The 14,923-nt window shown below is 55.3% G+C and overlaps 2 protein-coding genes across 13 annotated transcripts in view; both read right to left on the bottom strand.

Moving 5' to 3' along the window:
* HNRNPM (heterogeneous nuclear ribonucleoprotein M) overlaps nt 1-14,923 on the bottom strand; it is a 277,288-nt gene that overhangs the window by 178,715 nt on the left and 83,650 nt on the right. The gene's annotated exons all lie outside the window — the stretch shown is intronic.
* CERS4 (ceramide synthase 4) overlaps nt 1-14,923 on the bottom strand; it is a 32,458-nt gene that overhangs the window by 4,659 nt on the left and 12,876 nt on the right. For 4 of the 5 annotated variants that reach the window (XM_072787506.1, XM_072787504.1, XM_072787507.1 and 1 more), the window contains exons 2-3: nt 2,218-2,391; nt 124-241 (exon numbers count right to left, since the gene is read on the bottom strand). In XM_072787506.1, the coding sequence (XP_072643607.1) occupies nt 124-241; nt 2,218-2,390 (291 nt within the window). In that variant the 5' untranslated portion in view covers nt 2,391. Of the gene's footprint in view, nt 1-123; nt 242-2,217; nt 2,392-9,747; nt 9,997-14,923 lie in introns of those variants that run through there. The other variant, XM_072787503.1, reaches the window with a different exon arrangement.

The following is a 14,923-nucleotide window of genomic DNA, read 5'->3' as shown; positions in this document are numbered from 1 at the left end:
GACAGGAGCACTGTGGGGGTGCAGAGACTGCCCCGGGCTTTCCCCGTTCCTGACAATCAGGCCCCACCCACAGGGGGCTGTGCAGGCCGATGGCGATGGAGGGGGGTATGGGGGGCCTCTCACCTCCTTGGGCTTCCACCCTTTCGTGAGGAAGTATTTCTCCAGAGTGGCATTGGGCTTCACCGGCTTCCTGGCCTGATCTCGCACACCTAGCAACCGGCTCAGGGGCAGGCCAACAAATCTGGGTTCAGGGGAGACAGCCTGTCAATCCCGGTGGGGAGACCAAGGCTCAGAGGGGCCAGGTGGGACGCTGGGAGCCTGGTGGGGTGGCCTGGCCGCTGCACCGGGACCGAACCCGAGAAGACAGCTGGGCGGTGGGTCTTCAAGGTGGGGATGTGCAGGTTAACTTGTGGGGTCTCGGGGAGCTCCACAGAGTCCCAGGCGGGAATGAGAATCCCCTCACTGCCCGTCTCACGGTGCTCCGGGCCCTCACGCTGGCTGCACCTTCTTCCCATGTGGACAGGTGGAGGAGCCCGATCCCCGGCCCATCACCAGGGGCCCCCAGGGCCAGGCGTCCGGATGGAACTGCATAGCCAGCATCCCAACGTCACCCTTCATTTGGGGAAACTGAGGCTCGGGGCAGCCCAGGGAACTCATTCCAGACTCCATCACAAGGGGGAGCGGAGGAGGACAGGGCTGTCGTTTACCAAGTGCTTACACCTGCCAAGCAGGGGTGCAAGTCCACGGTAGGTGCTGGCTCATTTCACTATCGTCAAGGTCCCTACTGTCCTGATGGGTACATTGAGGCTCAGGCCAGAGAGGTGCCCAAGGTGACAGAGCAAGGGAGGAGCAGACTGGCCCAAGATTTATTTTAAAAATGGCAAAAACCGGGGCATCGGGCAGCCCGGGTAGCTCAGAGGTTTAGCACCGCCTTCAGCCCAGGGCGTGATCCTGGAAACCTGGGATCGAGTCCCATGTCGGGCTCCCTGCAGGGAGCCCGCTTCTCCCTGTGCCTGTGTCTCTGCCTCTCTCTCTGTGTCTCTCATGAATAAATAAACAAAATCTTTAAACAAACAAACAAACAAACAAACAAAAAACCGGGGCATCTGGGTGGCTCAGTGGTTGAGAGCCTTCGGCTCAGGTCATGATCCTGGGGTCCTGGGATCGAGGCCCTCACAGGGAGCCCGCTTCTCCCTCTGCCTATGTCTCTCTGTGTCCCTCATGAATGAATACCATCTTTAAAAAAAAATGGCAAAAACCTCTGCCTTCGACCCTGGAAAGGCTATCTCACCCCCACGGCCCTTTGAAAGGAGAAGGGGCAGGATGTGGTAACTAACCTCTGATGAAGCCATCAGTTAAATACACCCCCCCCCAACCCCAGGCTGCAGTAGGGAACCTGGACACAGTCTCGTGCCCTCCCGCCCTGTGGGAAAGGTGGGGACTCACCCTTACAATCCTGACGGACTTGGGTCCCTTAGAATCCCTCAGGCAAAGCCTCGGTCCCAGATGACCTACCCCCTGTGTGACCACAGGCCGGGCCCCTGACCTCTCTGTGCCTCCATTTCCTATCTGTAAAACGGGGACCATGACAGTCCCGCCTCACGGGGTCGCACCGAGAGCTGAGTTAAGACGCAGCTCAGAGCAACGGTGAGCCTGGGGCAGGCGTTCAGGGAGGGGGGGGTGGTTGGTGTCAAAGAAATAACCACCTCAGTGGGTCTTCCCTGGGTGCCCTGGGTCAGCCTGTATCCAGGGCAATCCTCAGGAATGGAGAGACCAAGCAAGATGCACGATGGTCCCATGTCCCTGCGGTCAGGGCAGGACAAAGCCAGGGACCCCAAGTGGGGGCCAAAGGGGGGGCTAAGGGCTCCAAAGGGGTCGGGGGAGCTGGAGGGGCCCAGCCTACAGGAGAGAGGCAGGAGCGAGCGGGTAAGAGTTCCTCTGCTCACTGGCCTCCGCAGAGCCATCCTTGGTCAGCAGAGCAAGGACCTGCCCCCTGGGGCTTCCACCCATTCGCTGACGACGCTGGCACACCCAGCCTAGTGCGTGACCGCAGCCCAGCCATCAGAGGCTGGACGAGTGTGGGCGGCAGCAGCTCCAGGGGGGCCGGGGAAGGCACGGGGGCTCCCAGCCAGGCTCCACCCAGGACGAAGCCACACAGGATGGGCAGCCGGGGTGAGCACCGCACCTCCTGGGAGTGGCAACGACGCAGACACTCACCTCTCGAAGGTGAAGCGCATGACCACCAGGGCCAGCGCCAGGGGCAGGGCTGCCAGCAAGTCCCGGGGGTGAGCAAAGACCAGGCCATCCCGGTCCTCCAGGACAGCCCACGTGTTGTTGGGTGGGAGCCAGAACCTGTCCTGCCAGAACCATTCGTTGAGGCTGGACCACATCCTGTGGGCACAGGGTCCGGTTAACAGGAGCTCGGCATGCGGGAGGACCCCCCCCATCCCCACCACCCCTCCCCAGGGCCTGGTGACCTCGGCTTTATGACTGCCCGTGTCAAGGACAGACTTGCGCCGTGTGCCCTCGGGCAAGTGACCAGACCACTCTGAACCGCAAGCTCATGTGTCCAACGGGGACAGCAGCCCACCCGTCAGCCCAGCCTGATGAGGCCCACAAAGGGCTGCCCCGGTGCCTGCTGACCCTCAAAGCACACCTCGTGAAAACACTCATTATTTGGCACCTTATGGATGTAAAAAAGGCAGCCAGAAGTTACGAGACTGGCTGACGGGGGCATAAGCTCGGGTTCCCAAGCGTCCGGGAAGGTCTCCCACACCGCGGGGAGGTGTCCCCAGCACAGCCCAAAGATGCCAAAGTTGAGGAAACCCGCAATTCCCTCCCTGGCCATCCTCCCAGGCGTGAACACCGGCACCGCCTGCCACGAGGCTCGGCCGCAGAGCCCAGTGCGTGGCCGTGCCCGCCAGTCCCTGGAGCGGCAGGCAGGGCATGAAAGCTCCCCAGCGCCGTCCTGAGGGGCCCCAGCAGCTCTGCCCCCCCCCCCCACGATCTTAAGACAAGTGATCCGCCCCCACACTGGTCCCCACTCGGGATGTTTATTTGTCCTTACATCCATCCATCTGTCCATCAGTCCCATCTCATCCATCCATCCCCACTTCATCCATCCACTTTTTTTTTAACATTTTATTATTTATTCATGAGAGATAGAGAGAGAGGCAGAGACACAGGCGGAGGGAGAAGCAGGCTCCATGCTGGAAGCCCGATGCGGGACTCGATCCCGGGACTCCGAGATCACGCCCTGAGCCAAAGGCAGATGCTCAAACACTGAGCCACCCAGGCGTCCCTCCATCTGCCTTCTTACCTGCTGATCTGTCTGTCCATCCACTCATTGTCTGTCCAACCATCTGTCCCTCCAACCATCTACCAGCCCACCCACCCACCAGTCATCCATCTATCCATCCAGCCCGTCCTCTGTTCATCCATCCACCTGCCCACTTGTCTGTCCATTCATCCACTTGCCTCCCCATCTGTCCGTCCATCCATCCATCCATCCATCCATCCATCCATCCATCCATCCATCTTCTTACCTGCTGATCTACCTGTCTGTTCCTCCACTCATTTTCTGTCCATCTGTCCCTCCAACCACCTACCAGCCAACCCACCCACCAGTCATCCATCTATCCATCCATCCCGTCATCTGTTATTTCATCCATCTGTCTGCCCACCTGTCCGTCCGTCCATCCATCCATCCATCCATCCATCCATCCATCCATCCATCCATCTTCTTACCTGCTGATCTACCTGTCTGTTCCTCCACTCATTTTCTGTCCATCTGTCCCTCCAACCACCTACCAGCCAACCCACCCACCAGTCATCCATCTATCCATCCATCCCGTCATCTGTTATTTCATCCATCTGTCTGCCCACCTGTCCGTCCATCCATCCATCCATCCATCCATCCATCCATCCGCCCAGCTAGCTACCTGTCCATCCATCCATCCATCCATCCATCCATCCGCCTACCCAGCTGTCCATCTGTCCAACCATCCATCCATGAGGTGTTCTCTGATTGACTTATGCCAGCATGTGGCTAGGTGTTGGGGACACAGCAGGGAAAAAAGCAGACACATTCCTATCCCCATGGAGCTCTCAGCCCAGCGGTGGGGAGGGGGGTGGGGGCAGCCACCACACAAGTAAACAGATTCATAAATGAGATAACACTGTGTGCTGGGGCCTGCTAGAAAATAAGCAGGGTACCATGATTTTAAATGGGGTGACCAATGAAAGCCTAAGGAGTTGCCATCTGAGCAGAGACCCGGAGACAAGGAAGGCCTGGGTTTATGCAGAAGAGAAAAGGGGTGGTAGGGAGGGACTTTCAGAGAAATAAGCAGCAGGTGCAAAGGCCCTGAGGCAGAACTGAGCTCAGAGTGTTGGGGGAGCAGCAAGACACCCCTGTGGCTGGAGCAGAATGAGTGATGGGGAGAGAGGAAGGAGGGGGACAGGGGCAGGTCATGCAGGGCCTGTGGGCTTCAGGGAGGAATCTGGATGACTTCCCCCAACATGCATGATTAAAAATTTCAAACCCACAGAAAAGCCAAAAGAATTTACAGGGAACACCCACAACCCACCACTAAGGCCTACTGTCCACAGTTTGCTCATCTGCTCTATTGCACATCGGCCAGCGCATCCATCCTCCCCTCCATCCCCCCTCATCAGGCCATCTTATTTTTCTGGATGCATTTTTAAAGTAAGCAGCACACATCAAGGGACGCCTGGGTGGCTCAGCGGTTGAGTGTCTGCCTTCGGCTCGGGGCATGATCCCGGGGTCCTGGGATCGAGTCCCACATCGGGCTCCCTGCGAGGAGCCTGCTCTCTCTCTCTCTCTCTCTGTTTCTCATGAATAAAAAGCAGCAGACATCGAGCCCCATCACCTCTAAATATTTCAGGATGCAGATCATTAGCTAGGCTTCAATATTTGCTAATGGGTTTTCTTTTTTCCCCTTTCAAGGTAAAATTTACTAGGGCGAAATGCATAAATCCTTAAGGGTACAGCAGCCGAGTTCAGACAAATGCAGGTCCCTGCGTGATGCAGCCTCCAGCCACGAACATTCTCGTCCCTCCACAAAGCTGTCGTGCCCCTGTTGGTCAATCTCTATCTCCCTGTCCTAAAGGTACCCTCTGTTCCGAGTTTTGTTTCCACCGCATATTTATGGTCTGTGCTAGAAGTTCACATACATGGAATCGCACACCCCATCTTTGTGTCTGGCTACTTTCACTCCGTGTAATGTTTCTGAGATTCATTCACGTCATGGGGTCTACCGGTAGCTGCTGCTACTGCTTTATTATTATTATTATTACTAAATCATGGGTATGTATAAATATACCACAACTGGTTATTGCCTTCTTGTTGATGAGCAATCGGGGTTCTCTTTTGGGGTGATTTTGAGCAAAGCTGTTATGAACGTTCACACCTGCTGGGTCAACCCCCAGGAGTGTAATTCCTAGATCCCAAGGTGGCTGCCTGTTTGACTTCATAAGCAACAGCCAGACTGTGGGGTGGCTGTACCATTTTCCACTTCCACTCGTGGAGTCTGGAGCTTCTGTGGCCCTTGGTTTTATTTTATTTTATTTTTTTTTTATTTTTATTTTTTTTAAATTTTTATTTATTTATGATAGTTAGTCATACAGAGAGAGAGAGAGAGGCAGAGACATAGGCAGAGGGAGAAGCAGGCTCCATGCACCGGGAGCCCGACGTGGGATCCGATCCCGGGTCTCCAGGATCGCGCCCTGGGCCAAAGGCAGGCGCTAAACCGCTGCGCCACCCAGGGATCCCTTTGGTTTTATTTTAGATGAGGAGACAAGCCGTGGGGTGTTGGCGGTCACGTGGGAAGTGGCCTTCTCGAGGCCGCAAGGAGGTGCTCTCCCCTGGGAGGGGGTGGAGAGGAGGGGCACATTTCTAGAGACTCTTTGTTTTTTAAGTAAGTTAGTTAGATTGATTGATTACTTATTTATTCATTTATTCATTTATTTTCTCTACACCCAGCATGGGGCTCGAACTCACGACCCGACCTGGAGATCAAGAGCTGCACACTCTTCCGACTGAACCAGCCAGGCACCCTTGCAGAGATATCTTGGAGGCAGAGCCCCCAAGAACTGAACACCCTCAACATATGAGCCAGAGGGAGAGAAGCACACCTATCGGGCTCCATTTCTGTAAAGTTCAACAGCAGGCAAGACCAACCTAGGAGGCTGGCATTAGTTTCCCGTGGCCACTGTCGCACGTGCCCACTCATGCGGGGGCTTACAACAATGCAGCTTTCTTCTCTCACAGTTCTGGGGGGCCGGAGTCTGGGAGGGGTCTTGCTGGGAGGTTGGGAGGGGCTGTGCTCCTTCGGGAGCTCCAGAGGGGGGATCCCTTCCTGCCTCTTCTGGCTTCGAGAGGCCACTTGCACTCCCGCCTTCTGTCTCCAAAGCCAACATCAACTGTCTCTCTGATCTCCTGCCTCCCTCTTATAAAGGCCCTTGTGATGACATTAGGGAATCTGGCGTCAGCCCCCATCTCAACGTCAGCTGACCAGCAACCTCTACTCCTCTTTGTCACACGAAGCTCCAGGACTAGGATGTGGGCACCTTTAGGGGTCCTGGGTAGGCTTAATTCCACCTACCATGTTGCTGGACATCGGACAGGCGACTGCTCTGGGGACAGGCAGTGACCAGAGGGGCCCTGTGGGGTTGCCTGAGGCTGGCATGTTCTGTTTCCTGATCCAGGTGCTATTCTGGTTGAGAAAATTCACTGGGCTATGCATCTATGATGCGGGCCCTTCTCTCTCTGCAACTTAAAGCGTCTGCATTTTTATTTTTTATTTTATTTTATTTTTTTTAATTTTTATTTTATTTTATTTTTTTAAATTTTTATTTTATTTTATTTTTTTTTGCGTCTGCATTTTTAAAGTCTACAATTCCGATTCCATTTCCCACGGGTGGGCCTCTCCCCAACCCCACGATGCCAGCCGGCTGTCCTACAGCTCAACTCAGTTCCAACACTCTACCTGGACACAGCCTGGGAGTCCCCAGGCTCAGTCCTCTGTCACTGGCCCGCTGCCACTTGTGTCCAAATTAAATCATTGTCACCTATGCTTCTGACCAACTGGGTGTCAATCACGGGTTCCCAGGACCCTCTCCTTGGGTTTGAGCACTTGGCTGGAGTGGCTCACAGAACTCAGAAACATTTCACTTACTAGATGATAAGGTTTTTTTTTTTTTATTTTTTAAGATTTTATTTATTTATTCATAAGAGACACACACAGAGAGAAGTAGGCTCCCTGTAGGGAGCCTGATGGGGGACTTGATCCCAGGACCCCAGGATCACGACATAAGCCAAAGGCAGACACTCAACCACGGAGCCACCCAGGTGCTCCGATCACAAAGTTTTATTACAAAAGGACACAACTCGGTCAGGAACAGCCGATGGAAGAGACGTAGAGAGCAAGGTGCAGGGGAGGGGTGCTACATCCACACGTACGACTTTCCCCAAATTTCCATGTGCGCACCAACCAGGAAACTCTCTGAACCCTGCCCTTTGGGTTTTCAGGGAGGCTCATTACGAAGGCAGGCTTGATTCAATCATTGATCACTGATGATGAAGTCGACCTGCAGCCCCTGTCCCCTCCCTGGAGGCGGGAGGGGGTGGCACTGACCGGTTGCACCCTCTATCCACAATTGCTTTCCCTGACGACTGACCTTCCCTCTTCCTCGGGTGACTCTGGGCCTTTCCAAAAATCACCACCTTACCCTAACAAAAGACACCTTGATCACTCTTATCATGGGAAATTCTAAGGGTTTCAGGAGCTCTGTGCATGACCAGGGACAAAAATGTATTTCTTATTCTACATTGCACTATCACAAGTCAGATACAAAAAAAAAGAAGAATTCCCAGAGTCCGAGTCTCAGAGCCAGCATGTGGCCGACGTGCACGTCCATGGGGATGTGTGGAACGGCCCAGGGAAGCGTGGGGGTGAAAGAGCATCCCGCAGACCACGCCGCGGGGCCTGTGGCAGTCAGCGAGGTGGCTACAGTGGCAGCAGCTTGACAAATGGTCCAGGGTGTGTGACTGTGGCTCGTCTAGAGCCACAAGGCTCCGATGGCCCAGAGAGAATGGACAGATGCAAGCAGGGACTCCCGCCTGGGTGGTTGATGGCTCTAGGAGAAACCGCCCTCGCTAGCAGGCAAGGATGGCTTGATCCCGTGCACACGCACGCCCAGCCTGGCATTCCCGCCTCCAACCAGAGCCCCACCCACTGCAGGGCATGTCCAGCCTCCTCCTCAGCCGCCCTCCCGCTCGCCCAGACCTTCCTTCCCCCTCCCCAGGCCCAGCGCAGATGGAAACACATGGGGAGCCCCAGGAAAGCCCCCAGCCAGCCAGAGCCCAAGCAGGTCCCTAGGGATCCAGGCCCCCAAGCCCATGTTCGTCCCCCCAACTCCAGGGTGGTGCTTCCAAATCATGATGAGCTTCAGAGACAGGAGGGAACACATGGGGGCAACAGCATCTTCCAATCTCGGGCCTCCGCTGATGTCACAGCTTCCAAGCCCACCATCCACGGCCTGACACCGTCTGCTCCCGCCACACCATAGGGTTTCACACGGCCAGCTTCTCCAAGTGTGCCCTCTGCCCAGAATGCCCGTATCCAATATTTATTGCCCTGTGCTGGGTGCTGAGGACACTAAACAGTGAGGGCAGCGGGCAAGGGCTCGGTCTCCACAGGGCTCACACTCCTTCCTCGGCTGTCTGGCAAACTCCCATGCATTCTTCAAAACCCAGTTCATTTTGTCACCTCCTCCAGGAGGCACCTCCCGATTGCCACCACCTTGGATTTAGTTTAAAGCACACTCCCACAGCCCTGCTTCACTCACCGTGAGGTTGGGAGTGAGTCATGAAGTCTTTTTTGGAGACTGTTGGGGGGGTGGGGGTGGAGAAGGAAGGAAGCATGACCAGCCTGGAACCCCAGTCCCCTCAGCTGAAGCAAGCCCAGCCCTTTCTGACCCACCTTGACTGCAGAGGTCTCAGCCCTGGAAGCTGTTCTCTGAACCGTCTGTCCCCCTCCCAGCCACTCACCCTCTTGACAAAGAGACACTACGGGATGAGAAGAAAACGGGGTCTGAGGCCCAGCAGACGGGCCGAGTCCCAGCTGCAGGACTCCCAGTCCTGGGGGGTGGGCCTCACTTTCTCCACCCACGTGTTGGTGGGACAGGTGCCCGTCCCCCTCACAAGCCAGAGGCCCTGCATAGGGAGCGCCTAGGCGAGGCCTGGCACACAGGCGGGGCTCAGGTGCGGCTGTTACCAGGCACTCACGGCCAGCCAGGCCCAAGCTTCCCTCGCATGCCCATGTGACCCCCCAACACACGCCTTCCCTCCCCAGGCCATGGGAAGGAAGGAGGTTCAGGGTGCCATTCCTCAATTTTCATTTTGCTCTTTGGGGGCCCCCAGCTCCTCTGCTCGCTTCTTGTGGCTCACTGCCACCCTGGGGCCTGGCGGCCCCGTCTGGAAAACAGGTACAGCCGCACGGCCTGTTTTCCTGACTACCGGGTGGGCCCAGGAAGCCGGGCCAGCTCACAACACCGCACGCTGGCATCGCAACTGTGACTCCTGTGTCCCCCTTCCCTGCTCACCAGCCATGCAGCCTCAGGCAGGCGACCAGGCCGCTCCGGGGCCTCTGGTGCCTCATCTGTAGGGATAACAATGACCCTCTCCCACGGGGTGGGGTGCTGAGCACTAACTCGGACCCCACTTACATGTCGTCAGCAGCAGGGAGGGCAGGGTGGAAGGAGAGGCATCTGGGGAAGAGGGATGCTGGCCCGCAGCAGGTTCTGGATGGTTCTTCCCAGAACCTCCCTGACCTCGGCTGTAGTGAATGAACTCAGGCTGGGCTTAGCCGGGGCCACCGAGGGGTCGTTCGGAGAGTCCCCAAGTGTGTGAGTGGCTGGTCCAGCCCAGCCAGCCTGAGCCCGAGCGTACATCCCCATCACCCCTGCCCTGCCCCCAGTCCCCCTGCGAGGCCACTGTGTCTTGAAGCCTGGCTGGCTGGCCCCATGCCCAGCCCTGCCCCTGCCACCTGGGAGCCAGACTCTGATAATCCTTCCTAGTGGCTAAAAATACCCTCAGACCGGGAGAGGGAGATTAGGGCTTTGTGTTGATATGGGGAGGGGGGATGAGCAGAGGATCGCTGTTCCCCTCAGGGGCCCAGTGAGCACGCTGGACCCCCGCTGCTCCCCGAACGCCCACAGCTGCCCGGCAGAGCAGGGCTGTGCACAGAGGTTCGTTTTATTTTAAATCTAGCTGGACGTTGCAGGCCTTGCCCGAGGTTGAGGAAAAAGGAAATAAATTCAGTCTCCAGATGTCTGGGCTGCCCAGGGACGGACAGGGACACACGCACGCGCACACACACACAAGCACACACTCTCCGGGCTCCTGCAGCCTGGCCTGCTGCCGGGGGTCACCTGACTTCTGCGGCTGGAGGCCCAGGCAGGGAACACATGATGTGCTAAGTGCGGTGTGTGTGTAGATAACCACAGCCACCCCTGCACCGTCTGCCCCGGATGGCCGTGGCTCCTCCACCGAGCACCTCTCTGAGCAGAGGGCCGACGGGGTGCTAACGGCCAGAGACCCAGCAGGTCTGGGAGACGCTACCCTGCTGCTCCCTGTGAAGAGCCCAAGGAGGGCCCCGGGTCCAGGGCTCTGCCTCACACCCCCACCCCTCATATTCAGGCACACTTCTGGGGGCATCTGGGTGGCTCAGTCGGTTACGACTCCTGATTTAAGGCAGGTCATGATCTCAGGGTCGTGAGATCAAGCCCCGTGTTGGCCGTGGGGCTTGCTTAAGATTCTCTCTTTCCCTCTCCATTCTCTCTCTAAAAACACATACAAACATGTCATTAAGAAATTTTTTTTTAATTAGAAAAAAATAACTTAAAAAACCTACAAAAATAGACCTACCTCTGCCGTCCATACTCTGGTTCTGCTGATAAACCCTCTCACACCCCACCAACTCAACTTACTGCAATGGCTGCTTGCTGGTCTCTTAATTCTCCGAGCTCATTCCTGCCCCAGGGCCTTTGCATGTGCTGTGTCCACCTTACTAAGCTTACTCTTGCCCCAGGGCCTTTGCATGTGCTGTTCCACTACACAGCCCTGTACCTAGCTCTATCTCATTATTCACATCTCAGCTCACTCTTCGGAGAAAGCTTCTCAGATCACTACCAAAGAAGCCTGTGTATTATTCCATCTCCTCACTCTGTTCTTTTTTTTTTTTTTTTAAGATTTTATTTATTTATTTATTAATGAGAGACAGAGAAAGAAAGAGAGAGAAAGACAGAGAGAGAGAGAGAGAGAGAGAGAGAGAGAGGGAGATTGAGGCAGAGACACAGGAGAGGGAGAAGTAGGCTCCATGCAGGGAGCCCGACGTGGGACTCGATCCCGGGTCTCCAGGATCACACCCTGGGCCGAAGGCAGGCCCCAAACTGCTGAGCCACCAGGGATCGCTGAGGTCAGATGTTCTAAAAGAAGCCACCACCGGGTCTCCAGTCTGGCTCAGATGGTGGAGCCCGGGACTCCTGATCTCAGGATTGTGAGTTCAAGCCCCACGCTGGGTGTGGAGCCTACTTAAAAAGGAACCACCTGGGCAGCGCTGGTGGCGCAGCAGTTTAGTGCCACCGGCAGCACAGGGCGTGATCTGGAGACCCTGGATCGAGTCCCGTGTCAGGCTCTCTGCATGGAGCCTGCTTGTGTCTCTGCCTCTCTCTCTCTCTCTCCCTGCATCTCTATGAATAAATAAATAAAATCTTTAAAAAAAAAAAAAAAAAGGAACCACCTGTCTTAACAGGCGACATCAGCTTGATCCCCATAAAGTGGATCCCCTGTGGCCCCATTTCAGAATTGGGAAGCCCAAGGTTTAGAGCAAGAAGCCCCTGGTCATCCAACCGGCAAGAACTGGGAACTCACCAGGGCAGAGAGGGGGCTGCTCCGGACCACCGGTGGGCTCAGGGCTCACAGGACCCGGTGAGCAAGCTCCGACTCCACCCCTCTACGCTTTCAGGGCGCTAGTGGCTCAGCCCAGGTTTTTTTTTTTTTAAGATTTTCATTTATTCATTTAAGAGAGGGAGAGAAATAGTGCTTGTGCATGTGGAGGAAAGAGCAGAGGGAGGGGGACAGACTCCACGCTGAGCACAGAGCCCGACACAGGGCTCGATCCCACAACCCTGAGATCACGACTGGAGCCGAAATCAAGAGTCGGAGGCTTAACCAATGGAGAACCCCAGGCGCCCCTCAGCACATGATTTTTTCACATCTACACCCCTCGGCAGACTCGGGGCCTTAGGTGAGCTGGACCAGGTTCCCCAGTATCTCCAGCCTACTGGCCATGCTCTTTAGCACAGCCAGCCCCCCCAAACCCCACTGGGCTACACCTTCTCAGAACCACCCCTATCAGTGCCGCCACCCCCCAAATAGAACACCCACCAGTGGGGCCATGAGGAGCATTCTGCAGCTGCCTTGGGCACCCCCATGGAATCTGCTCCCTCCTGCAGCCCCACCGGGCCCCTGCACCATCCCACATCCAGACGTTGGGATGCGCTGGGATTCGTGAGAGCCTCCCCCATCGGACCAGCCTTCAGGACCCCGCACCCGCCGTGTCTTCTGCCTGAAATGCCTCCACCTGCTTCTGTGAGTCCGCTTCCGCTTCCACTGGTCTCTCAAGGCCTGGGTCAGATTCCACTTCCTCCTTAAGACACATGCTCTGCCTTTCCTGCACCCAGCAGAGCCCCCTCCCCAGCCTGGTCTGCCTCCCCACACCCCACCCTTGGGTCTTTCTTCAGCCCGGATCTTAGCGAGCTGGCTGGCTCTGAGTGCCCCCCTGGACAGGGAGGGACAGGGAGAGCCAGGGAGAGTCCTCTGGGTCCCCAGCATCACCTAGTCTGGGAGCATGTTTCGGAGGGGTGTGTCAACCAGGGAGGTGTCAAGGATCAAGAAAGGAGAGAGGATCGGGTGTCTTGGAGTTTGAAGGGGAAGTGAGCAGTTGTCAGTCCCAAAGGCAAGCAGGGGCGGGGCGGGGCGGGCAGCAGGATCTGACTATTACCTGCACAGGGGCTGATCAAGCATACAGGTGGGGGATGAGGGGAGCCCACTAGGGCTACTACACTAAAAACAAAAATACAGCTCCGCAGAGGTCTCCCGGACATATAAGAAACAGCACGTCTAAAGTGCCTGATTCGATGTGTTCCCACATATGTCCATTCGTGTGAAATCGTCACCCCAACCGAGATAATGAACACGGCCATCCCTCCCTGAATTTCCCTTTCAGAGTCCATCCATCTCGATGTCCAACAGTTGGGGATCAGAAGGCTCGGGACTCCATACGACCAAATCTCACATGCCAGTCTGAAAGGCAGAGGGAGCTACACCACGATGGGCCCTGAGGACAGGACGTCCAGTTGAGGAAGCTAGTCCTGCGCTGTAGGAGTCCGAGTCGGCTCCTGGGAGGTCCCTAGCGGAGCCCCGTCCATAGAGACAGGAAGTAGATGGTGGGTGCCGGGGGTGGGGGATGTGGAGGGGGAGTCCGTGCTGCCTGGGTACAGAGTCTCAGTTTGGGCAGCTCAGAAACTTCTGGAAGCAGATGCACAACAATGGGAATATATCAATACCGAACTGTGCACTTAAAAATGGTCAAGATGGTAAGTTTTAGGTTATGTGTATTTTACGACAGATTTTTTTTAAGGGGGGGGAGGAGGGCCAGAGGAAGAGGGAGAGAGATTCTAAGCAGGCTCCATGCCGAGCGTGGAGTCCGGCGCTGGACTCATTGTCATGACCCTGAGGTCATGACCTGAGCTGAAATCAAAAGTCAACGCTTAACCGACTGAGCCACCCAGGTACTCCCAGTTTTTTTATTTTATTTTATTTTTTTTTTAATTTAAAAAATTACCAAAGGGTGGCATAGTCAGTTAAGCAACTGACTCTTGGTTTCAGGTCTTGGTGTCGTGACATCAAGCCCCCCTCTTGGAGTCTGCTTGCGATCCTTTCTCACTCTCCCTCTACCTCTCCAGCTCATGCTCTTTTTCCCTCTCTCTAAAATTAATCAACTTTTAAAAATATTACCAAAGGGGAGAAAAGAGGTGGAAACGTTATGCTTATTGACTTGGGTGGGTGGGCCAGTGTGGTAACCAAAGAGTTAAAAAAAATAAAAGCAAATGCAGGAGCCACTAATGGCCTGATAGTCATTTACGCAATGGAAAACCACCAGGAGAGCTCAGCTTCCGCTGAAGGCAGGGTCAGCCCTGTCACACCAGCCCCCTCAGAGGCAACCAGAAACTGGGGACTACATAAACACAACTACCTGAAAGCCCCAGTGCTGTGATGTCCCACATGGTAGCCACCAGCAGCATGCGGCTATTTCTACTGCAATGAACTGAAATGAAATACAACACCAAATTCAATTCCTCAGTTGCACACAGCAAAATTTCTCTACTCAACGGCCACACGTGGCTTGTGGCCACCAGAGTAGCACAGATAGGGAACATGTCCATCCTTGTGGAAAATTCTACTGGGCAGTACTGCTCTGGGGTCTAGAGTGACCCCAAATAGGCAGTAGTTGGAGGGGAGTCTGTATACCTGGCATAACGAGCAATACAGGATGGGTTTCCCATTTGTACTGCTCTTTGCTGGAAATAGAAACTGGCTTGAAAAATGAGAAGAGACCAGAGAGATCACAATCGTTCAAGAATGGGACAGGACATGGAGGAAAAGAGAGAGCCAGAAAAAGGAAGTTCCAAATTCTACACAAAAACTCTGTGTATATCTCTTGTTCAGCCCTGAACCATGCGTGAGCAGGGTGGACTCCAACCAGCCCAGCTAAGGTGAAAAGAAAGGAAGAGAGATTTCATCTGCTACCCACCATGAGGAAAGCAGACTTTGGAACTT

This window comes from Canis lupus, chromosome 19, assembly GCF_048164855.1.
Source record: "Canis lupus baileyi chromosome 19, mCanLup2.hap1, whole genome shotgun sequence".
In the NCBI taxonomy this organism is placed as follows: Eukaryota; Metazoa; Chordata; class Mammalia; order Carnivora; family Canidae; genus Canis; species Canis lupus.
This window is presented reverse-complemented; position numbering and strand designations above follow the sequence as displayed.